Below are 24,928 nucleotides of genomic sequence, written 5' to 3' on the forward strand. Positions count from 1 at the left end.
GTTAAAAGACTACTACTAATTCAAATAGGTTATAACAAAATAAATATGATGGAAAAAATAAAAATACCTCAAACATCTTTTTTTAACTTTTTTATTTTAAGAAAAATGAAGTTATTTTACTATTTAAAAATAAATAAACCTCACCTACCCTGTTACTTTTTTTGTTTCTAAGGGCATTTATATTTATATTATTTAACTGCGCCAAAAAACATGACAGGTCATTACTACTCCGATCAGTTTTATAATGATAAATGAATCACATTGTAAAGACCAATATTAAAACAATGACGGGCTTTGCTGTATTTTTTATTTGTTTTTTAATTTATTTTAATTTAATTTTAATATTGATTTAATTTCAACGCGAAATGGCATGAATACACGAATTGGTTTTGACGTTGAAAATTAAGGCATCGAGCTGTAACAATACCTCTGGTCGGGTCCAAACTTTCTGATCATGATTTGACCGGATTTCTTAAAAATCCGGTTCAGGTCAACCATAATTTAATTCCCAAAAAAAAAAAATCAAATTTCAGCATCATTCCAAAATTTAATGTCCCATTGAAGATATTATAGAAGATGTCTCGAGATCCTGGATGTCTATTTATTTATTTAAATTAATTAATTAATTTATTATTATTATTACAAAGATTATAAAATCAAAACAGTTTATATTATGGGTATTGATTTGGTTTTGAGGGTGAGATTGGCCTTCGGAGTTTTTTACTTTTCAACCTTAAGAAACCAGCTTGAGTTAGAGTGTTGTCGGCTAGATGTGAGGCCTAGAGAGGTCCTGCATCTAAAATGTCAAATCTAGCCTTTGATGCTAATTGAAATGTAGTGCTGAACTCGACATGTTTACAATTGGCTGGCACATTGAATCAAGAGTTTTTTTCTAGCACGTTAAGAAAATAATAAAGTAATATAGGCGAAAATTTAATTAGAAAATTAAGATATTTTCTTGGTTAGGAGATAATATATGCTACTTATATTTCGCAGTGACATATGCAACACGCGAGTAGAAAATGATATTTATGATTTCATTTGAATTTTAAGATTCAAGATCTTTTCTTTTTTCCTCTCTCTCCTTCTCTCTCTTATGAAAGCCACCGCTACTCTCCTCATCTCAAAAACAACTTCTCTAGCAGCACTAAATCAACACTCCTCTCTCTCTCTCTCTCTCTCTCTAGCTCTACCCTCGACAACATCTCTCTACCAACGACATGTTCTCACTTTTCTAGCCAAAACAGCCGTCACTGGTCACCTTCACCATCTACATTTCACATTTAGAGGTATAGTGAACACTTATTCTCAACTAGTGTAAATTTAATTTTATTGAATGTTAGGGTTTTGAATTGAGAATTAGGTTAATTAGATGTAATATAAGTTGTTAATTAGATATAATTATGTTATTTTGTTAAATAATCAATTATTTTAAGTTGTTGTTGATTGTTAATTAACAAAATTATGTGTTTGAAATATTAGCGTTGATTTAAGTTAAATTATAGATTATGTTAATTACATATATTTTTAGTTGGTGGTAGGTTATTTTGTTAAATAATCAATGTTTTTTTTGTTGTTGTTGATTGTGAATTAACAAAATTATATAATGGAAGAGTTAGCGTTGATCCAAGTTAAATTATGAATTATACCGAATTACATATAAAATAATAATACTAACTATGAAATACATTAATTTGATTGATAATTTTGTTATGGTAGCGGAATTTGATGAATATAGGTGTTCGCTGATTAATTTAGGTTTTTTTTATATATAATTAAAGCACTTTAATTAACCAAAAGATTTTAATAAATTAGAATCGTGTTGTGTTGTTTGACATAATATCTAATAATTTAAGGATGTTATACTTCCATGATGGTATCATTGTCAATACCAACAATGGTATCACTTATAATGAAGGAAGCTATGAATTCCTAACTGTTACGTCAGACATGTTCCTTAACGAATTATCAAGAATGTTATGTGATCGACTTGCTTGGAATGATATTGATCATCCTCACATCTACATGGATATTACAGAATCATCCTCAAGTTGGACGAGTTGTGGTGATATCCCATACAATAATTAGATATAATTCCATGTTATTATATATTATGAAAATTATGAATAGATCTATTGTTAATTTATTTTTTGGTAAAACATTGTGTAATGGTAATTGTTAGTCTAATTTTTATTTATTTATGATTAAATATGTTATGTGTTGTTTATGTAAATTGTGTTTTGATATTGGAAACTAGTTATTTAAATTGTGCGAATTGTTGTTTTTTTGGGCAGGGAGTTGATGACAGAATAGATTGCCTCAAGATGAGTCTGTTATAGGAATCACAGATACCTTCTGTGACACTCTCAACTGTGTTAGATCTCTAAATATTTTCCCGCTTATGTTACTTTACAAAATATTTTTTTTAACTATGCTAGCTTACCAAAACACTCTTAAATCAAGATAATATAATTAGTTTTTTACATTTTAATCATTTTTATTAAATTCGATCCAGTCTCGAAGATTATTCAAAACTCGACTGACTTGTCTCTTAATCTAAACCCGAAGTAAAAAAAAATCAAATTGAGTTAAATGTATAAGTCAACTTTGAGCATAAATTAAAAATGGTCCCTTCACAAATTATAATGGCATTAAAATACATAAGTCAATTAGTAACTTAGATTATAAAATTAAGAAACCCACATGAATCCCTAGTAAGATAATAAAAATAAATAATATTTTTATTTCATTAACCTGGAAAACCGTTGGCAACAATAGTCATCTAGAATCCATCTTTGTAAATTTATAATGACATTAAAATACATAATTTTATTTACAAAAATTTGTCACTAATCAGAAGTGGGTACTGACTAAGTTACATCTACTAGTCGAGAAGTCAGCAATGAATTCATTGGATGGCATAGATTATAATTAAAATTTAACTAATAAATTAAGAGGGAATTAGCTTTGCATAATTCAGGTCTGATTCCAAGTGGAAATCCAACCTAGTTTTGATGCATACATTCAGTGGTTGATGTGGGCATTAAAGAACTGTGTGTTCCATATCTCAAAAGTATGGAAAATTGGGAGAAATGTGCTCCAAGAAGGATTTTGGTAATCATTAAGAAAATAATCAAATGATCTTATGTGTTGCCTGTTGTGGTAAAAAAAAATTATTGGACATTTTATTGGGAATTAAATGTTATTAAACAGATTAATATGTTTAATTTTGTATGGATTTTACTCATTAATGTCTCATTTGACATTCCGTTCTAAACAGAGCCGGATAAAATTAAATTTTTTTATATATATTTTGAATTGTTTTGATATATTAATATTAAAAATAATTTTTTAAAAAAATATTATTTTGATATATTTTCAAGTTAAAAATATTTTGAAAAACAATAACTACCGTACTCTTCTTCAATACACCGTAAAACCTAATAAAATTTGTGCAAGGACGCAAATGCCTATCAAAAGCATGCATGTATACTTCTATTTTGTTTGTAGCCATTGTAGCTGCGCATGAGCAACCATTTCCTTTGAAGAATCCAAATTTGCTTCGAAATTAAGGTAAGTTACATGACCTTAATTTGTCAATTGAAATAAATTTGGTTCATAATTCAGTTATGGGTTATAATTGTTATGGTGAAGGGAGATAATCTAGATTATTTTCTGTGTTTTTTTTTAACATATAGTTGATTAAATCTGAATTTCCTTTATATTTTTTTCTCATTTTTTGTCGATTTCTAATTTTCATGTGTAATTTTGTCGGAAGTTGATGTGGAGATTGGCGTCACACAACATTTAATCTAATGTAATCACACATGAAGACAAAAACCTTAACCCAAAGAAGTTGAATCTGTGGAAGATATATTTAAATATACTTTTCGGATTTGAAACTCTTATTAATAATGTGTAAATCATGCATACTTTAACACGTTTAGCAAAGCTCATTGATAAGAGGAATCTTAATTAAACACCAACCCCACTTAGAACAAAGATTTGTTAAGGCTAATAATGATCTAAACCACACTAAACTACAGTAATTAACACATTATTGTATTAACAATGGATGGATCTTATAGCCTGTTTGGTATATATTACGGTAGCTATTGTTTTTTAAATAATTTTTTTATTAAAAATATATTAAAATAATATTTTTTTTATTTTTTAAAATTTATTTTTAATATCAGCATATCAAAATAATTTTAAAATATAAAAAAAATATTAATTTAAAACAAAAAAATCTTAATTTTTTTAAAATATTTTGAAGACACATAAACAATCATAATTTATTCTTGTACATGTAAACATATAACATCACAAATACAGATATGTCCCTGACCCAATCCACCAAACAAAGATTTATATATTTTGCTAAGAAGTTACCTCTCATTAAATTATTTTTTCAAGCTTCTCATTGAACCTAATTAACTTTCTATTCTATAAAGCCAAGCAACATATCATTTTTATATACTGATATCAAAAATAATTTTTTAAAAATAAAAATAATTTATTTTAAATTTTAAAAATAAATTTTAATCCTTCATCTAGACAATTTGATGTTAATAGTTTTTTTAAAAAAAAAAACACAAAGAAGAGATTACTAGTGTTTTTTTTTTGGAGACAAAGAAGAAAGGATGCTTTTTGGTGAAATCTATATCTCTAAGTGGTTGTCAAATTGACTTTCTTTCTCTTAATTTTTGTTGAAGCACATCTCTAAGTACGATGTATTTATTTATATATTATAAAGGAACAAATTTGTGAGTAGATTTTATTTCATATCACCTTTTTTAGCATTTATTTGCTTGCTCTTAATATTTTACTTTAGTTTCTGAAGGCAACGGAAGTAAGATTCTCTAATAAAGTCCTCCACTCTCTCTTTTAATATATGATGACGACGACGATGATGTGGAGTTTGCATTAACTCTTTCCAGGGCAACTCTTGGTGATTCTGAATGAGATTCAATTTATAGTTCTTTATTTCAACATGTATTGGAAATTGGAATAATTTGTAATGGATCCATGCAGGAAATGTATTTTTAGATTAGTTATTGTCTTGTGGTTTTCACGGGTTAAGCACTGGATGGTCACTTGGACAGGCATTGAATCAACGCCATTAACCACCACCACCACCACCACCACCACATGTGATTGAATGATTGCAAGATTAATGCTGTACCTGTTTAAGGAAAGTAACGTGAAATAACAGCCAAGCAACATGTTCTAGGAGTTCTTGCACTCATTGTAATTTGGCAGGCCAAGAGAACAGAATCAATAAAAAGAGAGGCATGCATATAAAAAGCCTCATCATTGAATAGAGGGGTAAACCAAATTGGTCTTGTAAATACAGACCCTTGCCAAATACAGAACAATGATGATCTATGAAAAGCAAAAGATACCAGCAATGTATAGACTTAGGTACCATATGAACAAGCTGGAAAAAATAATCATATGAAACTTGGGTATAGAACCAGTACCAACTACAAGGGGCAACGAAAGAATTGGTGAGGTTGGCAACAAAAGTACAGGAGATTCTAAACACCAAGTTCACAGCATTATCCACCCAAAAGAATCCATTGCATTTCTGAACGGAAGACTCTGTGGAGAAACAAAAAAGAAAAACAAACAGCAGCAGCAGATCTGTGGCCCCTAATAAAATTGGCCATCATCTTGTATTGGTGTTCCATTATGTAACAAATATTTCCTTGATTTGCCCTAACTAACACGCAGGAGTGTGCGAACAAAAATGATTCTACCACCCCAAAATGAAGGCATGTATTTCAGCCCAACTAGAGACTGTATACAGGATGCCCGATAGCCCTTTCCAATTAGGAGAGCTTTCTCCGTCAGATTCTTTCTGTTTTCTCACCAAGCCAGGGAACAGTGGTACAAAAGAAACACCAAATTGACTTCCCACTTTCCTTAAACTTGCACTTGATCCAACTACAATACCAATATCTGCTTTAAGTAGACAAAGCAAGTCACCAACTGAATCTCCAATGTAAACAGTCAAGTTCTTTCTGTCATTGCTGTAATTCTTTAAAATATCATTGAAAGCTTGAGCTTTGTCCAAGGGAGATTCCACCTTCTTAACAATCTCCCCTGTGGAGATTGATTCATCGAAAATTAACTCATTCGCATGTACATTCACATCCAAACCCCCTGTACAACAACAAAGCAACCTATAACTGAGTATGGGGCAAATTATCCATTAGTCTTAAAGAGAAACAGGGAAAAATACTACACTTTATCTATAAAGAGAAATGAAAAGAAAAGGCGCAGAGAGAGAGGGAGGGATGGAGCTGTATAAGAGATTCAACACCCAAAATGCATTAGTAATGAATTTCAGAATCAATCACCACATCCAAAAACCCAATATTGTAATGAAAAATAAAAAATTGCAGCCTTTGACCCTAAGACAACATTTTTCCAGTTCAAGGAATACAAGAGACTATGAGATCAGAAGATAAGAACACATAACCAGTATGACAACAGATCCTGTGAGGCAGCTTCAGTAGTTAATAGCAAGTCATGATTAGTCTTGCATCAGTCTGTGTGTATGCATGCATAACTGTCATGAGTGTCATGTAAATGTGTGACCAAGTAACTATGGAGGCTCACCCCACATCTTTTTATCCAGAAAGAGATCTTGTGGGAAAATCATGGCTATGCATGTCAGAGCCATGCTAAGCCTCAGAAAGGCATGTTGTAACTGTGCTAAGCCTTGGCAACTTGGGGTATGGCATGGCTTGGCCACAGGTTTGCCCCCAAAATAATATTTATGAACTCCCAGATAGGTGTATGGCACAAGAGATCGAGTTAGAAGCAAATGGTTTATCTATTGTAATCAAGGTTTTCTGAAAGACAATTCTCCTAGATGATAGTAACTTTTCCATCAACTAAACGGAGAGTTTATGCTAACCAAGTGTAACAATACCCAGTAATCTTTCACACATGTTGTGTTGCAAACCTTTATCTAAAGCATATTTAAAAGAGGATGTTTCTAGGTAAAATCATCACTAATATACAAGGACTGACTTCTGTATCCGGCTCTTATAGTTTGATTAGTGCCATCAAATTCTTTGTTCCAATTACACAATTTTGTGCACACATTTTAGACGCATATTTGATCTAATTGCTACACAAATTTTTTTCACAGTAACATAATTTCAATGCATAAAATCTTAAGTGAAGAAGATAAACCATTGTAGTAAAGGATTGTTACAAAGGCTGTCTCTCCAGTTCTACATGGTTACCTAAGAATGAAGTTCATTGCAATACACCATTCTGGACCGGATCTCTCCCAGTAAAAATACATCCTTAAAAAGTTGGATTTGCAAAATAGGAAAACAAGAAACAAAATCCAGCACAACAACCCATTTTAAAGGAAGATACTTGACCAATTTTGCACAGAGGAAATGTAGACTATGCAACTAAGGATTAAGCTATCCTGTATCACATACTACTCTGACATCTAAAGTTAGGCGTCATCGATGGAGGGTAAAATATGGTAGGACAATAAGAATGCAAAGTGATTAAGAGGTCATTGTTCAAGTAAGTACTGTGAAAAGTAGAAAACTAGATACTCTAATGGAGAATATATACATATATGCATGTGTGTGTGCATATTCGATGCTACAGTGCACTGTATCAGTTTGAATTTTCAGAGCAGCCACTTCATTGCAAAAAATACTGACGGGTGGAACACCTCCAAATTCTTTACTCTAGGTTCAGACCTGGCTGGAACATACCTGAAGAAAAAGCTGATCTGATGAGATCACCACACCAGCAGTATGAGAGCACATGGACATTAGTGTTCAAATTTTCATTGTTCACAATTTTCTGAAAGAAACTAGTGCAGCCATCCTGAAGAATCAAACGTTCACCAGCTCGTTTTACATCTTCAAGATTCAAACCCTTAAGAACTTCAGACTCAATCACTCTAGAATTTACTCTTCTCTCAAAGTCTAAAAGTTGTTCAAGAGCTTTACAAAGAGCTTCATAGTTGAACTCCACTGCAGAAACACAGAAAGTCAAAACCAACCTGAGGATTTAATATTATACTAAGATCTTCAGCAACAGACCATTTCCCATCCCCAAACAGTTAACAGATTCCAACTTCTATCTTGCAAGAATTTTCATAAAGAATTATACCTTTTTTAGATGGCATAATGCTTTCAATACATTGCTCGTACTCTTCAGTGTACTGTCCAGAAAGAAGATCCCATGTGTTTCTCAGATCAGCTGATGACATCCGAGCAATTTGAGCCTCACTTTGAACCACATCAGATTTTGGTGCTGTTACTATTGCAATCTCTGCCAAAATGGCAGAAGAGTCAACGACAGTGCATGTCAAATCAAAATCAGAAAATATGACAAGCCGATCTTCTGCAGGGTTATGCCCTTTTGTAAGGGGAGCTACAGTTGGCTGAGCAAGTGGCTGCGCAAGGAAGAAATCTATTTCAAGTTTCATGGCTTGGTGATAAAGCTTTTCAATGATGTCAAGCTCCTCGCTTGTCAAGGAGACACTAAGTTTATCCAGCAAGTCTTCGGTTTGCAGAGCTGATGCCTAGATTTCAAAGAGTACAATAATTGAGATGTTGGGGGTAAAGTAGGCCATTTATGTAATACAGTTTCCTCTCAGACTGCAGTCAATAAAATGTAATCAGGTGGACCATTAAAAACACAATGCGAAATACCACTGGCAAAACTGTAAATTACCTGAAAACTCTCACATGAATAACTGTCAATCCACTTCTTGTAAGGGTGCCTGTCATCCTCCGGATCTAGAAGTGCCTGGAGCTCCTTGCCAAGAAATGAATACAGCCGCATGCAAGGTGTCATGGCAGCCAGAGTATAGGCTGCAACTTTTGTTCTTTCGAATGGAGTTGCAAGTTTACCAGGACCTTTCACTCCTTCAACCTTCCCAGAGGCTGTAGCCAACAAGAAATCTGTGTATTTAACAGTTGCAGAATTGACAGTCCTCTCTTTACCTGGGTCTGTACCCCATTCCTGGATAATTCAAACATTCAGAGCACTGAAAGAACTATTTCATGTAAGACACAGAAATCCACATGCTTACAGGATTGTAAATTAAATATTAGATAGCTGTGTAAAGATGATTTATAATTAAAGAGTTTTACATTAAAACAAATTTTACGGCTGATCTATGATAGTAGCTCTGAAGAATTAAGATGAATCTTCAAGACACAAGAAGTGGTGACTAAGATAAGGTGTCATTTCCATCAAACTCATCAGCACTTTAGTTTGCTGCAAAAGTTGCACAGTAACCTCTTTATTTCTCCTTGCTATATCTAATATAATTATATAAAGTCAAATAATATGATTTTAATAGCATTAGTATGACAAATGGACATCACAAGGGTTAAAGCAGAACAGTGTTCCTTAAGATTCCAGTGTTGAAGAATTTTTCTACTCCGTGACCCTGCTGGTGGAAATGAGCTTCCTGGAAGAAGCAAGCAAAAGTAAAGCTACAAAATGCATGCTGACAGAACCACATTACAGCAAGATAGATTCAACAACAATTCTTATAGTCACTTAAATTTCTTGGCTATAAATCACAAGTCCACAACCAATAAATAGAATCAACTACATATTTCTCATTAAAAAACATTTTGCCAGATTAGAGAATCACTGGCTAAACTGTAAGATCTCATGACAATTAATGGTGTGGAATGAAACATTATGGCACAACGCAACTTTATACTCTAGAGATAGCTAAGAAAGGGGTAAAACATTTGGAATTAGGTTTATTTATTGATCTCCCAAAAAATACATTTTCTTGACAAGGTTAGAAAACCATTTAAGCAACATTTTCACTGAGTTCGATAATCAGGAATAATTATAAAATAGTATATGCATATCCAAGTGAATACCTTGCGGAGAAACCCATTTTAAACTGTATATTGCCTAGCTTGATTATGCAACATTTCATAGCAGCATAATGATTTTATTAGTGTAGCATTTTTAGAAATACCATTCATGATAACAGTCACTGACACATTATATATGCCACCAACAATAAGTTTTTGATCTAAACATAGCACAAGGTAAGCAACCATTGTGCACATTTCAATCTAGCTTGTTGAATGTTACCAGGTTTATTTTTCATTCCCTTTATATTTCAACAGTAATGTCAGCATCCTAGGTTATTAAAGTTGGGATTTTAACTAGGATCATTGTAGGGTTCAAAAATTGTATTGTAAGATCGGAACCTATAAAGTCTTTCGATTTAACAAACCATGAGTAGTCTCAAATACAAATAAAAAACAAAAAAAAAACATATTTTTAAATAATAATTACAAAAAACATTCTTTTAGGTGAAATCCAATTGATAATAGAGCGAAAAGCACATAGACAAGGGAAAAAAATCATTGTTTTAGGATAATCAAGCTTATGTGAATAGAATTAGGGAGTAATAAATCATGTAATTAATAAACATGTGAAAGTCTTTAAGAACTCGTATATAAATCATTCATAGTGACACTAAGTTTGTCGAGCACTGGAAATAATTGATAAAATTTGAGCATGTAGATCAAAATATACTTTAGCATCAGCTTTTATAATCAAGAAAATAATTTCAGCATTGAACATTAGCAAGCCTTTCAATTAAGGATGGTTTAACCCATCCATTCTAGAAAATAAAAGGGAATTGTTAAGGCATTAAAAAGTATTTAGAATCTAATTAATTAATATCCTAGTAATTAATAACAAATATCAAATCCAAGTAAAGGTATCAAATCCCATAAATTAAATAACAATGAAGAAAGATTCCAACTTCTCCCAAAAAAATATATACTAAAGTACCAAATACCAACAAAGCCTCCAAGATTGAAATCAAACACAAAATAAAACAAGAAAAACAAAAAGGAAACCTCGTTACAAGAAAGAAGCTCAACCATTTCAGCAGGCTTAAAATCCTACAAAAATCCCATAAGATCCCTATTTTATGATTTTGACAACTTAAATCCTGATTTCACTAGAGTCTTATGCATAAACAATTTTTTCATGAGATTTAAATCATTGATGGTTTTTTGCATGGTAAAATTGTAGAATTTTACAATTTGAATGGGAGTTTCATATCAACATCAATCATAAAATTACTGTAAAAAATCCTCTCTGCAATTCCAATAGACTGCCGGACTAGTTTTAGACAGAAAATGATCAATTACCACAAACATTGAACAGAAGAACTCCAAGTTCATATTATCATAGTTCTTTTTTTTTCCTTTTTACCCATTTTGAGTTTGGGTTTAAAATATGCTTAGAAAGCTTTGAACATATTTTCCACCTAAATTTGGTTTTTGAGGGGCTCTATCATCCAATAAACATGATAAAACCCGCTCACGTACAAAACTTAATACCGAATAAGCATAGTCATTTATTATCCATTCATTCCACATCGTTTATGATGCTCAACAATCAAGTGTACAAAGAAGGGAAAAAAACAATAAGTTCATGTATGAAAAGATTCAATTAAAATCAACTAAAGCAAGTCCCATGTCAACTATTTTATAATGTGACATAAAATATCCAAATTAAAGTCAGGAATGTCAGAACTCAAGGAAAAAAATGAAACAGCCTCCCCAAGAAAGCTCTTTGAAGCAAGGTTGATCAAGGCAGCAAGCAAATGATCCTTACATGTTCTCAGATATCAACAGAAGGAAAAGACGCTTAAAGCATTTCACTAGGAGAAGCCCAGATGAAGAGAATTTGAAAAAAATGAAAAATGAAAAAAAATAAAAATTGCTCAATCAAAGGTTAAAAAACACATTGTTAACCCTTTTTTTTTTTTCTCAACCAAAATAAAATAACCAAACAGTAAGTAGAAAGGAAAAGTTCTTCTTATGCATTTATCTAAACCTGAACGAATGAATTTTGCATCTTTAGCTCCTCTAAGACACCCTTCCTCAACTCAGAGGTTGCTAGCTTTGCTTCATCATCATCAGCACACTCTTCTGCCAATTCAAACCTAAATCCAATGACGACAAATAAAAAAAAAAATCAAATGCCTAAAAAGTAACAACTCTATTGGTGCAGTCAAAACTTGAAAGCGGAAAATAAAACAGTGTCCATAACTCAATTGTGTAACTCACCTCAGGTGATGTAACTAGTAATTCTTTTCTTTTTTTTCCAAACAATAACGATTTAAACCTCAAATTAGTAGCTGAGCACTGACACAAGAAAAGATGGAAGGACTTTTATTTATATATTTTATGCTGCTCTTGTTTCCACAGAAAATTAATATAATTCATCAAGCATGGCAATAGTTCTAATTAACTTAGAAAAGTGCTGGAATTAGCAGCTCTGTTTCCAAATAAAGAAAACAAGTTTTACACGGTTGCTCTTTTCCCTCCACCGTTCTCAGCAACCAAGTAGAGGCTTAAGATGTCAATTAGGTTCTTCATATTATATGCGAAGATCATCATAAGTCATTTCCTTGGTAAGGGTTATAAGAAATTCTCCAACCTTAATTAAACCCCTTCCTCCAATCATTTTATTTTGCCAAATTTTCTAATAAAAATGCTAAGAAAATTAACACACACAGAATGTAGAACAGAAACCGAAACATTCAAATATGATTCCAGAACCATATAAAAATCACATTCCACTTCATCGAAAAACAAAAGATTTCATTTCACAGATAACACATCTAAATTAGTACAAGCCATTACCTTTTTCATCCTTTCTACTACTCCATAACAAGGACATTCAAGGAATCCAAATCAAGCAACAAAAGATAACATTATCCCTGCATAATCAAACCAAAATTTCTCCTTTTTCCCGCACTTTCTCAGCTACCAAACAAATAGCTTAATTGCAGAAACAATAAAAAAGAAACCATATTACTAAATAAACAATCTCTCTTCTCCCTGCTAATGACCTAAACTTAACCATAAATCATCTTCTCTTCACTTCACTATTTAACCAACCAAGAAACCCTATTTGATACTTCAACAAACTCTTTCATTAAGATCTCCAAAACTCACTAATCTCTTCTCTTCGTTAGCTAAATACTTACTATAAATTATAAATCATTAACCCACTCTTCCACCAACCAACCAAGAACCCTCATAAGAGTAGGAATGAAAAAAAAATATTTCAATCTCTATATCACATAAATAAAACCTCCAAAAAAAGACAACAATCAAAATAGCTTAAAAACCAAGAAAAGGAGAAAAGGGTACTCACGCATGAGCAAAAGATTTGAGAAAGTGAGAATCTTGAGAGAGATATTGCCTAAAAGAATCAATCTTGAGAGTGCCAGAAGCCAAAGAGATGATAAAAGGGGTGTACATAGAAAAAACAGATTCTCTCCTAAACTTGATCCAGAATTTACTAGCAAGACCCTCTTCAATGTGAATGCTACTGTTGTTGGTTGATGTTGTAGTGCAAGATGATGCTGATGATGCTATCAATCTCGGAGGGATTGCCATTCTTGAAGGAAAGAAAGATCTCCGAGTTGGTAAGGTGAGCTTGGTTGAGTTGGATCGGAGCGAGTTGAGGAAATATAGCGATGAAGAGGTTTTGATTGGGTTTGGAGCAAACAAGAGGAGGCGGGCGCATTAAAAAACAAATAAATAAAGAGAGAGAAAAGGATGAAAGTTTTTGTGCGTGTCTGAGTTGGCAATATGGGTATGTTTTTGTGTGTGAAAAGGGACCTAAGGGGAAGGACGAGGTAGTTGTGTGGGTGTGTTTTATGATCTTGGGTGAATTTTTCTAATTTTAATAATGGATGGTGGACTTTGGTGGTGGTGGTGGTGGTGGTGGCGGGAGGGTGATACTGATGTTGGTGGGGATGCTAGCAAAAGAGGGGCGGGCGGGTTTGATTTGGTATTTCAAGTAGGTCATGGGGTGGTGGGAAATTTTGGTTGGATTTTGAGCACGTTTCAAGAAGTTAATGCCAAAATTTAATGTGTCATAGATGAATATTAGTTTTTTAACTCATGATATGCAACGCAATGGAATTTTTTTTTAACCTTAAAAAAGTTGTAAAAATGTTAGGAAGTAAAAAATTTAATGTAAACCGGCCAAAACACTTTTAAAATACTTAATTGTTTACATATTAGACAAAAGATTTTTCTAAAAAATATTAAAACATTGACATATTCGATTGATCTGAGTAAACCATGGATAACCTCTGAAACCCTTGATTGATATGAGATAATGATAAAACTATGGAACACATACTGAAACAAATTAGAAAATTCAATTATAATGAACCAAATATTGAAGGCTCAAAGCAAATAAAAATATATAATTAAAAAAACAAAAAAAAACTTTAGTAAACCTACATCAATGGCCGACACAACAACGCGGGCTAAGGAAACTTTTTTTAGAGGCAAGAAGAAAATTGTTAAGGTGATGGTAGGATAACATTCCAAAATAACATAAGAGAAGTAAAAGATAAGTTTAGTTAATTTAATAGTATAAAAGAGACCACCCTAATTTAATAGTGTAAAAATAAAGAAAACACGAGTGAATCTCCTAAATTTGAGTTAATATTCTAAAATTTCAACTCGTGAAATCTCATACTCAAGCTTATTCAAGAAAGTCAATTATCAACCAATTTAATGTTAAAGGATGAAATTGTAAAGAAAAATATCACAACCCATGAAATCTCATACCCGGACTTAATAAAAAAGTTCAATTCTCAACCAATTTAATATTGAATTATAAAATTTAAAACAAATCAATCTAAAAAACTTGTCAAAGCATAGAATTAGCAATTAAAAAAATAAGAATCAAACTTGATAGGAAAAAAAAAGTTGAAGAATGATGAAATTGCAAAAAAAAATCAATTTTAGAAATAACTAAAATAAAAAAAATAGTAATCAAAAGATTAGGAACCAATTCTAAGAGATGAAAAAAAATTAAAGAATAATGAAATTGAAAATAATCTTCAAGTTGAAATAATTTTTTCAAATTTAAAAATTACAACTAAGAGAAGAGGGACTAAATCTAAAGGGGAAACAATTTGAAAGGTTGGTGTGATTTTTTCAAGGGATAACATGCAATTCAAGGTGAATGAGAGAGAAAAGAAGACGAAAAAAGAAATAAATATGTGTCAAACCAGATAGAACCACTATATACGCGTCATTTATGAAAAGAAAAATGTCAAAATAAATCAAATGATGTGGCGGAAGCAAGACTAAGACAACTAGAGTTAATTGCACAAGCCGGCCAAAAGCAATGGAGTGGCTGATGCATGTTTGACACGCATTAATAACTTTTTTTATTTGTACAAATATTAAAATTCCCTTATGAATAAATAATAATAACAAAAAATATTATGAAATTACTACTAGGCCCTTTCATCTAATTTTTTAGTCAAGGATAAAATTGTAATTTTGTCAATTTTTTCTGCCCAAATCTACGAAGTATATGTGAAAGTTGGAGAGAAAAGGGATAAACTATGCAATTTTCCATGTTATTCCGTGTAGTTTAAACTTTTCCAAAATCATTATTAGAATTTCAAAAAAGTTTTAATGCCGTGTTTTATTCTTAGCTACGAGCATTTATTTCATGTAAAACATTTTTGTTTTTTTGGGTAGCGAACCATGTAAAATTACAAAAATTAAATAAACGAGCTTAGTTTTATTATAGCTTTGGGCACAGAAAACTATAGATTTGAATAGTATAAATATGATTTTGCTCTTGTAAAAATAATTGAATAAGCTTGCAATTAGGGGTAGAAAATTTTTTTTCACGTGATACATTCATTATTGTAAAATTAATTATGGACAAAATGATCTGAAATTTTTTTTTGTTATAATGTAATGATTATTTTTCCCTCAAAAGAAAAAAAAAATCTTAGGGTGAAGTGTTCTTTTATCTTATTTTTTTTTTAAATGAACAATAAAGTTACGGTAATGTTCTTGGAAGAGAGAAAAAAATATACATGCATAGATGGACATCCTTCTCTTTTTCTTTTTTTAAACAGTATAATGAGGGAATTAATCTTGCAATTTAAAAAACCAAAGGCTATTTGTGAGGGTGTTTTGGTTTTTTTGACTGGTTTTTTTGTTGTTTTTAGGTTTTGCAAGTGCGGCTTCATAATTTTAAGATTTTAAATGTTATTAAAAAAAGCTACTGATGCGGGCAATGCATGCATCAACGTGTCATGGCCTCTGCATCATTCAAGTGGCATTGAGGTATCGTGCGGTGGCCAAAATCCTACTTTCACCGCTATGTTAGGAGCAGCGCGTCGTCCTTTTTTTTACGGTGCGTTGCGTGTTCACGTAAGAGGTCCAGTTGGGTTGCAGTAGAGTTTTTTTTTCTTCTCTCTTTTCTCTTTTATTTCCTAGAAAAACACACATGAACTTTCAAAAAAACAATTGTCTCCTCCGATTTGTAATCTTATTGATTTTGGTCCTCCTTCTTTTAATTACTCTTTATTTGACTTTTGATGCTTTTTGAAGTTTGGATTCATTTTTTCAATTTCTTCTTTGGGTATTTTATTCAATTTGATTTTTTTTTTATCTTATTTGGTCCCTCTACTTGTAATTTCTCTATTTATGTGCTTTATATTTTTTTTATTATGTTTTTTTGCAATTTCATCCCTTTTAATTTTATTGCCTTTGTCTTTTTAATTTATTTTTTTCATCATTCTTTTAATTGCTATATTATTATCCTTTCCTTGATTTATCTTTTTTCTAATTTTATCGCTCAACATTTAATTTCATTTAGTTTTTTATCTAACTTTGGTCCTTGTTCTTTCAATAACCTTTTTTAAATTCTTTTCTTAGTTTTATTTTAAATTTAGCCCTTGATTATTTTCTTTCATTTGTTTTATACCATATTTTGTTTGCATTATTTGAGTTTTAAATTGTTTTACAATTCAATATTTAACTTTGCAATTTTTTCGTGATTTCCTTCCAACAAGGTAGTCTTTTATTGAAAATTGATTTTTTTTTTCAAATTCTTTTTTTAATGTTTGGTTATTAAGCCCTTAGCTTCATTGTTTTTTGTGTTTTTTTTTTGAGTTATCATGATCTTATATCCTAAGTAATAAATTAGTCAAGTTAATCATGGTTGCCTCAGATTTTTTTTTTTCCTTTATTTTGTTTATGTATTTGATTCTTTTTAACAATTTCATACTTTTACGTTAAATTATTGGCCCTTAAACTATGTGATTTTTTCACTTTTCTTTCTGTTGGGTTGTCTCGAGTACAGGTTAATCAAGTTAACCCCGATTAGCTTGTATTTTCTTACTCAATGTTTTTTTATTTAAATTCGGTCTTTTTTGCTAGATTTTTTTTGGAAGTCTAATTTTTTTATCCAGATCTCATGTCATGAGTGGCAGGTCAGTCGAGTTAACCCGAGTTGACTTGGTTTTTTTTCTCAATTTTTTTATGACTTTATTTTTTTAATTTCATCATTTTTCATTAAATTATTTACCTTTGAACTTTGTCATTTTTTCTATTCTCTTTCTGTTTTGTTATTTCGAGAACGAGTTGGTCAAGCAAACCCGAGTTAACTTGCATTTTCATTCATAATGTTTTTTTATATTTAACTTGGGGCTTTTTTTGTTGGGCTCTTCTTTTAGAGGTCTATTTTTATTTATCTCAATCTCATGTTATGTGTGGTGGGTTAGTCGAGATAACCCAAGTTGATTCAGATTTTTTCCCTTGATTTTTTTATGACATTTGTTTTTCAATTTTATTATTTTGCATTAAGTTATTTCCCCTTGAACTTTGTCATTTTTTCACTTCTCTTACTATTTGGTTATTTTGAGAGTAGGTTGGTAAAATTAAGCCAGATTCACTTAGGGGTTTTTTTAATGTTTTTTCTATTGAACTTTGATTTTTTTACTAGGTTATCCTTTCGAAATTTTTTTTATCCCAATCTCATATTGCGGGTTGTTGGTTTGTCAAGTTACCCTGAGCTAACTCGGGTATTCTTCTCAGCATTGTATTTTTTGAAGTGTTTTTTTTATATTAGGTTATTAGGTCATCATTTTGTTTTTCTTTTTGCGGGTTATTAGGCCAAGTTGTAATTAATTTAACTTGGGTTGTCTTGGATTATCGTCGCTTGAATATTCGTTTTTAGCATAAAAAAAGTTTGGCCCGACCTGCAACATAGGATGGGCCACCTATCTAATATATTCCAAGACTTAATTGTTAAAGTAGCTTAAACAAGAATTCTTTTTTCTTTTATAAAAAAACACTGATTCAAATCCCGAACTAGTAAAGCAAATATCAAATCTTTAACCTGCACTTTCAAGTTACTCATTCCCTCGTATTTTCTCCTTTATGGATCTTATATCTCATCTTAAATACCATACAAAAAAGAATATAGAGATATTCCAATTTCAATTGGCTTATTTATTTCTCACTTCTCACCAATTACCCAAGAAAAAAGAAGGGAAAAACATGGTAGTTCTGGTTTCTTTGTGGATTTGGACAATCGATGCAAGGGGATTCTCATGGACCGACTTAGCATTCCTTCATGTATTATAAGACCAATATCTATCTTGATACCAAGCAACTTATGGATGTTACGTGATGGACTTGATTTTATCAAGATTATGAGAATGTGAACTCTCACCCCTATTTATGTATTGGAGAGAGTTTGATGTGAACCTCATGGATATAAATATTAAGAAATCCACAGTTAAATTAATATTTTTCAAGACATTGAAATTTAGATTTATGATTGAGTTTGACATAACGATAACCTATATCGGAACAACAAGACTATAGAAATCAAACCTTCACTCAACACCTATGAAAAGATATGAATGAGAAATATAGAAGATGCTATGAAACTTGTTTAATTCTTTGATGAGTCATAATAGTTCAATGAAGAATTAAATTAAGAATTTCCTCGCACGCACATAATAAATTATTCTGAAATCAAATTCTATCAAAACCTATATACAAGATAAATAACCATATTTATAATAATTAAAAACTTCCTAAATAAATCTAAAAAATTAATAAAAGAGTTTTAAATAAAATAGAAAAAAAATCATAAATCAATTAGAAAACTAATACAAATCTCGTATAGTAGTTTCTAGACCTTATCATAAGGTCTTCTTGATGTCCGATCATTGTGAGATTTTAACTATATATAAAACAAAGCCTTTGAAATCTTTTGATAAAATTTCAGACCAATCCAAAGGTCAAATTGTAAATTATACTTATTAGCGTAAAAATATACATTAGAAAAAAAATCCTTAAAACCTCTTATAATGTCCATGAATGCTAAAGAAACCTTGCCAAACCTTTTCTAATGTTCTTAAATAATAAGGAAACCTTGTCAATGAGAAGATCCATGGAACAAAATGAAATTCAAATTGATGACATTGAAACCCTTGTTAAAATAATCCTAATTATTGTCACTGATGATTTTCTTGTACAAAAAAAATCCTTACTAAATAAGAAATCTATAAATCATAAGGAAACAAATAGCAATATTTGTACAACAACTTCTAGCATGACTTCAAACACATCATTCTTTCTTATTTGAATGAATTATTAGGCCAACCATCTATGAATGAAAAACTTTAGATACCTAATTTTCAATTCATTTGAAATTACAGTAAAAATCCTCATATAGCTCTAGATATGGACCAAATAGTACATAAAAGTCAAATATGATATTTTTGTAACTTGTTAACCTAATTATCCAAAATTATTTCAATCAATTCTTCTTGAATCCTCTTAGTTTCAGACCTTGTAATAGAGCCTTTTGTGATCCTTGTTGATTAGCATCGTCATTTCTTATTTTATGCCGAAACACTTTATAAAATAAAGATATTAATTTTTTTTAGTCTAATTACAAAACAAAAATGTACAATTTATAAAAAAAATTTCAATTTTAGCAACCCAATTCAAGGTTTGGATTCTAAAAAGGAGTATTATATATATATAAAAAAAACTAAAGGGCCTTAGTAAAACACCGTGGAGCAAGACTCAATTCACTATGAATTGCTATAGTGAATTATTGAGTGAATTATTGTTTACTCTCTCCACGGTGCAAGCCAGATGAGAGCAACATAAAGGGAAATATGGTTTTTTCACGGGGTTTAATTGACATTTACATTTTGAATAGGGTAAATTGGTCTCTTTATTTTTTTGCATAGTAGAATTCCTAAATTACCCTTAGAATGCAAACAAAAAATTTGGCTAGCAGGGACTTCATGGTCTTTTTTTAAAAAAGAATAGTTAAAAGACTGAACTACTCTTGAAAGAGAAAAAACATAACATGTTGTCAAGATTTTTTTTTGTCTTTTTCTCATGTTTTATTTTTCATGATTCTTAGGTTGTATGAGCAGTAAATCAATCTTCTGAAAAATAATAAATATTATTAAAAATAAAAAGTTGTTGGCGTGTGCTGCTCAAAATCCTTCGGGTTAATTGCAGTCTCATAACCCATGTCACTAGTTTCAAATATTATTTGATTTTTACAAAATAATTTTTTTAAAATTTTATCATTTGACATTGGATTAATAGGTCTTGAGTTTCATGATTTGTTCCGCTTTCCTTTTGTGTGGTTATCCTGATTTCATATCTTGAGCGACGTGTTATTCAGGTTAACCCGTTTTGACTCGAGTTTTTTTCTCAATATTTTTTTAAATTGATTTATTTTTTATTCTTTTCACTTTTTTTTCTACAAGGTTATCCCAAATTTATATTTCAAATCACATATTAATCAAATTATCCCATTCTAATTCAAGTTTGGAAACCCGTGGTGCAACAGTCAATCACGACTAGCTAGGAAGGAGTGCACAAAAATATGAAGACTCTGTAAAGGTGAAAACTACTCTTCTTCTTCTTTTCTTCTTCCAACGTTATCGACTTTGAAGTCTTTGATCGATCGAAGCAATAGTTATTTTTACCAAAAACAATCCAGATACACTTCATCACATGAGCTTTCGAGGGCCTCTCTAGTCTCCACCAAGCCAAGCCAAACTCTTGATGGCTAGCAAGATTTTTCCAAGTTTTCCATCAGACATGTTTGTACGTATGCATGCTGTATGAAACTTGCTTTTTTTATTCTTCAGTCTGATGATTTTTCTTCTCTTAATTTCCACTCACTCTTCTTTGCTTTTTTGTCTCTAATGATTTTCTTTTATTTTTTTTATCGGGAGTAATGCGCGATTGATTTCCAAACTAAGTATTTTGACCTTTCTTTAAAAAAAGGGGAAAAAGAAGGGAATAAATATAAACATAGTAGGCTTTCTTTAATTTTTTTCAAAAATATTTTTAAAACACAAAAATAAAAAAAAAAACTCTTAATTATCTATTAATTTACAATGGGTGGATACTCGATCACTCGGAGCTCTATACATACACACATACATAGATATATATAGACACGTCCTAGCTTCTTGATGGAGGAAGTTGACCTAATCGTCGTGCATGGAGCTTACGATGGCAATCGACATGGGCACAAGGGGCTCCTCCTCCTCCTCCTCCGCCTCCCCCTCCTCCTCCTCCTCCCCCTCCCCTTTCAGAAAAAGGAAAAAATAGTGATTTTGGAAGATGCGTTATACTCCATATAAATGTAATTGACTCTTAGATCGATGTGGAAAACATGGCATATATGCTTAATCCGAATGAGGATTGGACCTACCCTTTAATTAATTATCGTACCTTAAAGGCTTAAATATTAAAAATCACTTTTTCAGGGAATTAATATATATGGACATGCTAACCCCACAACCATGAAAAGCACAGGGATTAAGGGTTAATTTAAACCCTAAGATAAGATAAATGATGACTTTAGTGATGGCTGACTCGAAAGCCAAATGACTCTCGCTGTGCACCCCCTCTCCATAACACACAAGTACGTACCATAATGATTTATCATGAAGTACACACATTATTTTTTATTTTTTATTTTATTTTATTTTATTTTTTTTGGGTGGGAGCATTATTTTTTAGAGGCTTGTCCACACCACACAGCACACACAGAACTTCAAATCCCCCCTGCTGGGATTCTCCTGCTAGGTTTTTTTTTTTTCAGTTTTAAATGTAATTCTACTTTTTATATATGAAGGTTTAATACTTTGAATTTTTGCAAAAACTATTGAATTTAGAATTTGACATGTTGAGAAAACATGTTGGCAAGCAATGAGCATGGCACAGATTGTTTTGCAATATAATAAGAGATTAAGTGGGTTCAATAATTAATATTTAAAGTGAAAATTTACTTTCTAGCTCAAAAAGAAATTAATAAAACACATATCACATAATTAAAAATAAAGAAAATGTGATCTATACAAGTTAAAAATCTAAAAAACGAATAATATTTATTACAATTTAAAGTCTTCAAAGACTAAAAGCGTGAGACTTCTAAAATATTTAGTTTTTATGTATTTCAGTTTTGCATGTCAAATAGCTATTAAAACTAGAAAATTTTAATAATATTGAATAAGAAAACTAAAATATAATAATATTGAATAGAAAAATAAAAAAAATCATTCCTTTTAATTAAGATTCTTTCCTAAACTGAATAAATAAATATTTATTTTTTCAAAAAAAACATACATCAACATATTATAAATAGCTATTTGGAGATTTGATATCGTGGAGTTTTAAATAATCTCCCAACACATTAAATGATTATATTCGCCACAGTAAAAAAATCGTTCAGCAGTACTTTAAAACTAATGACTTGGATCGATGGTAGATTCAGGTTTTTTTTAATATTTTTAATATCTTTTTAATGTACTATAATAAAAAAATAATTTTTTAATATATTTTCAAATAATTTTTTAAAAATAACTGTTCTTATAATATTAAACTGGGAGTGAAACTCTCGTTATCTACCTCCTTCAAGAAACAAAAGTGCCATAATCATTGATCTACAGCACACTTTATACTTTTCTCTGTTTTTTTTTTTAAAAAAAAGAAGAAGAAAAGAAAATAGATTATTTCATCAATAATTCAAACTAATACAGTTCATCAATATTTTTAGATATTTTTTTATACAGTTCATCAATATTCTTTAAAAGACAACTTTTTTCTTGCGCAAAATAATTGAATTGAACAGAACTTTGACAGACATGAAGAGAAGGAACGAAATTCACAAACGTCAATTCATATAATTTTCTCTTTTGGCATAAAATTGAAAATTGCGTATTATATTACGGAGAATATTGAGGCTTTCCTTATTCGTATGAGGTTTGTACAAAGAGCACGCATGTGAAAACTCCCACCACATTCTCTCTTTTTTTGCTAAATATTAAAAAATATTATTTTAGTTCTTTTATGTTTATTTTGCACACTTCAAAAAAAATACTAAATAAAATATTAAAATATTTTTTTTCTTCCACGGATGTTATTTTTACATATCTCTCAAAAAAATCAAAATTAACAAAATGGGACCACTAAAAAAATAAACCAATTAAATGTAGCCATGAGGGAAAAAAAATAACATCAAACTTATTAAAAAATAATACAACACTTGTTTCTTTCATTCCGATATAATTGGCTCTTCAAATGGTTTTTTTCCATTGGAGTAGATATGGTAAAAAAAGTCATATTTATACTATTTAAAATGCTATTTTATCAATTTAACTCTTCAAAATAGTATTTTCCATTAAAGATACTCTTATATTTGAGTTTTAAATAATGGAGATTTCCCATCTATATATATATATAGTTTGTTTTCGTTTTAAATCTAAGCATTGTTTGAGCACGTTTGATATTATTGTAATGGTTGTTTTTTAAAGTAATTTTTACTTGAAATTATATCAAAATAGTATTTTTTAAATTTATTTTTAATATAAATATATTAAAAGATTTGAAAACAAAAAAAATAAAGTAAAGAAAAAAATAATTTTTAAAAAAATATAAAAATAAACGGGCTTTTTGTTTAGTTACGTATGCATGATTCATCAAACTATTAAAGGCAAGGGAATAATTTAGCAAGTCACCTTAGGATCTCATTGTGATGCTTGAAGTTCCATATTGGACAAAATGCAGTGTGTACCTCTACTCATCAACCTTCGAACAAATAAAAAACATCATTAAATTTTGTTGGGTTTAAAGGTTGCGTTGTGGTAATAATCGTGATTTTCGGATATAAGTGCAGCTGTATCTTTTATGATTATAGTTGTTCTTGTGGTTAGTAATAAAAGATGTTTGATTTAATATACCTAAAAGTTATCGTTAATTTTTAATATGTTTATGATAGTTGTTGTCTTTTAAATATTTTTTTATTTTTTAAAAATTATTTTTGATGTTATATATTAAAATGATTTAAAAATGCAAAAATATTATTAATTTAATATAAAATTTAAATTTTTTTAAATACGAAAATAAAGAAGCCAAAATTATTGGAAAAAGCTATTGTCGGAGAATATCACAATGAGCTTTTGATAGTCAAAGAGGATTGGTTGGCTTTCTCTCTCATGGAAAAGCCAAAACCAAAATTCCTTAGAAGCAAAGCAAATTGAACAGCTGGACAAACCGCCTTTGCATTTCAACGCAGCTCTTGAATATTGGAGGATAAAGTGTATCTTAAGACACAAACTTGTCGCCCTTGCATTGTCTAGGAAATGGGTCAAAGGCTACAAACATAGGACCAGAGCCACGGCCTCGGCCTACCAATCACCTGCTACGCCTACGGGTTAAATTATTTTTTTGTTTAAATATAAAAAAAGTACTTCAAATTTATTAATATATTTTCTACTAAAATAAATTATATAGAAATCTAAATACAACTTTGATAATGGCTAAAATCATAGTTTGACTTAAAAGAAATTTAAAATGATATATATTTTTTTATAAATATTGAGACGATAATATATTTGATCAACTTAGGTCAACCCGAATTAATTTGTGAAATCCACAACATTAATCATGAGACTGTGATAAACTCAACATAAAGCAAATAAAAATAAATTATAAAGGTTAATTCTCCATCAATCCAATATTGAAGGATG

General features: G+C 30.5%; 1 protein-coding gene and 1 long non-coding RNA gene across 4 annotated transcripts; one reads left to right on the forward strand and one right to left on the reverse strand.

Annotated features, from left to right (window-relative positions):
- The first annotated feature begins 1,062 nt into the window (after positions 1–1,062).
- On the forward strand, positions 1,063–2,485 carry LOC133669248 (uncharacterized). Its single transcript, XR_009833859.1, has 2 exons — positions 1,063–1,289; positions 2,295–2,485. It is a non-coding gene; the product is annotated as an uncharacterized LOC133669248 (long non-coding RNA).
- Positions 2,486–5,279: 2,794 nt separating this feature from the next.
- LOC133669818 (bifunctional TH2 protein, mitochondrial-like) lies at positions 5,280–13,729 on the reverse strand. Of its 3 annotated transcripts, XM_062090129.1 has the most exons (7): positions 13,219–13,350; positions 12,123–12,200; positions 11,890–11,998; positions 8,728–9,018; positions 8,161–8,575; positions 7,758–8,021; positions 5,280–6,168 (listed from the first exon to the last, which is right to left on the reverse strand). In XM_062090129.1, exons 3-7 carry the CDS (start codon positions 11,908–11,910, stop codon positions 5,759–5,761), a joined length of 1,401 nt encoding a protein of 466 aa, XP_061946113.1. In that variant the 5' UTR covers positions 11,911–11,998; positions 12,123–12,200; positions 13,219–13,350; the 3' UTR covers positions 5,280–5,758. The 3 variants fall into 3 exon arrangements, with proteins under 3 accessions (XP_061946113.1, XP_061946111.1, XP_061946112.1); XM_062090127.1 differs by lacking the exon at positions 12,123–12,200 and having other exon boundaries at positions 13,219–13,729; XM_062090128.1 differs by lacking the exons at positions 12,123–12,200; positions 13,219–13,350 and adding an exon at positions 12,702–13,195.
- Positions 13,730–24,928: the final 11,199 nt, after the last annotated feature.

This window comes from Populus nigra, chromosome 12, assembly GCF_951802175.1.
Source record: "Populus nigra chromosome 12, ddPopNigr1.1, whole genome shotgun sequence".
NCBI classification, from domain to species: Eukaryota; Viridiplantae; Streptophyta; class Magnoliopsida; order Malpighiales; family Salicaceae; genus Populus; species Populus nigra.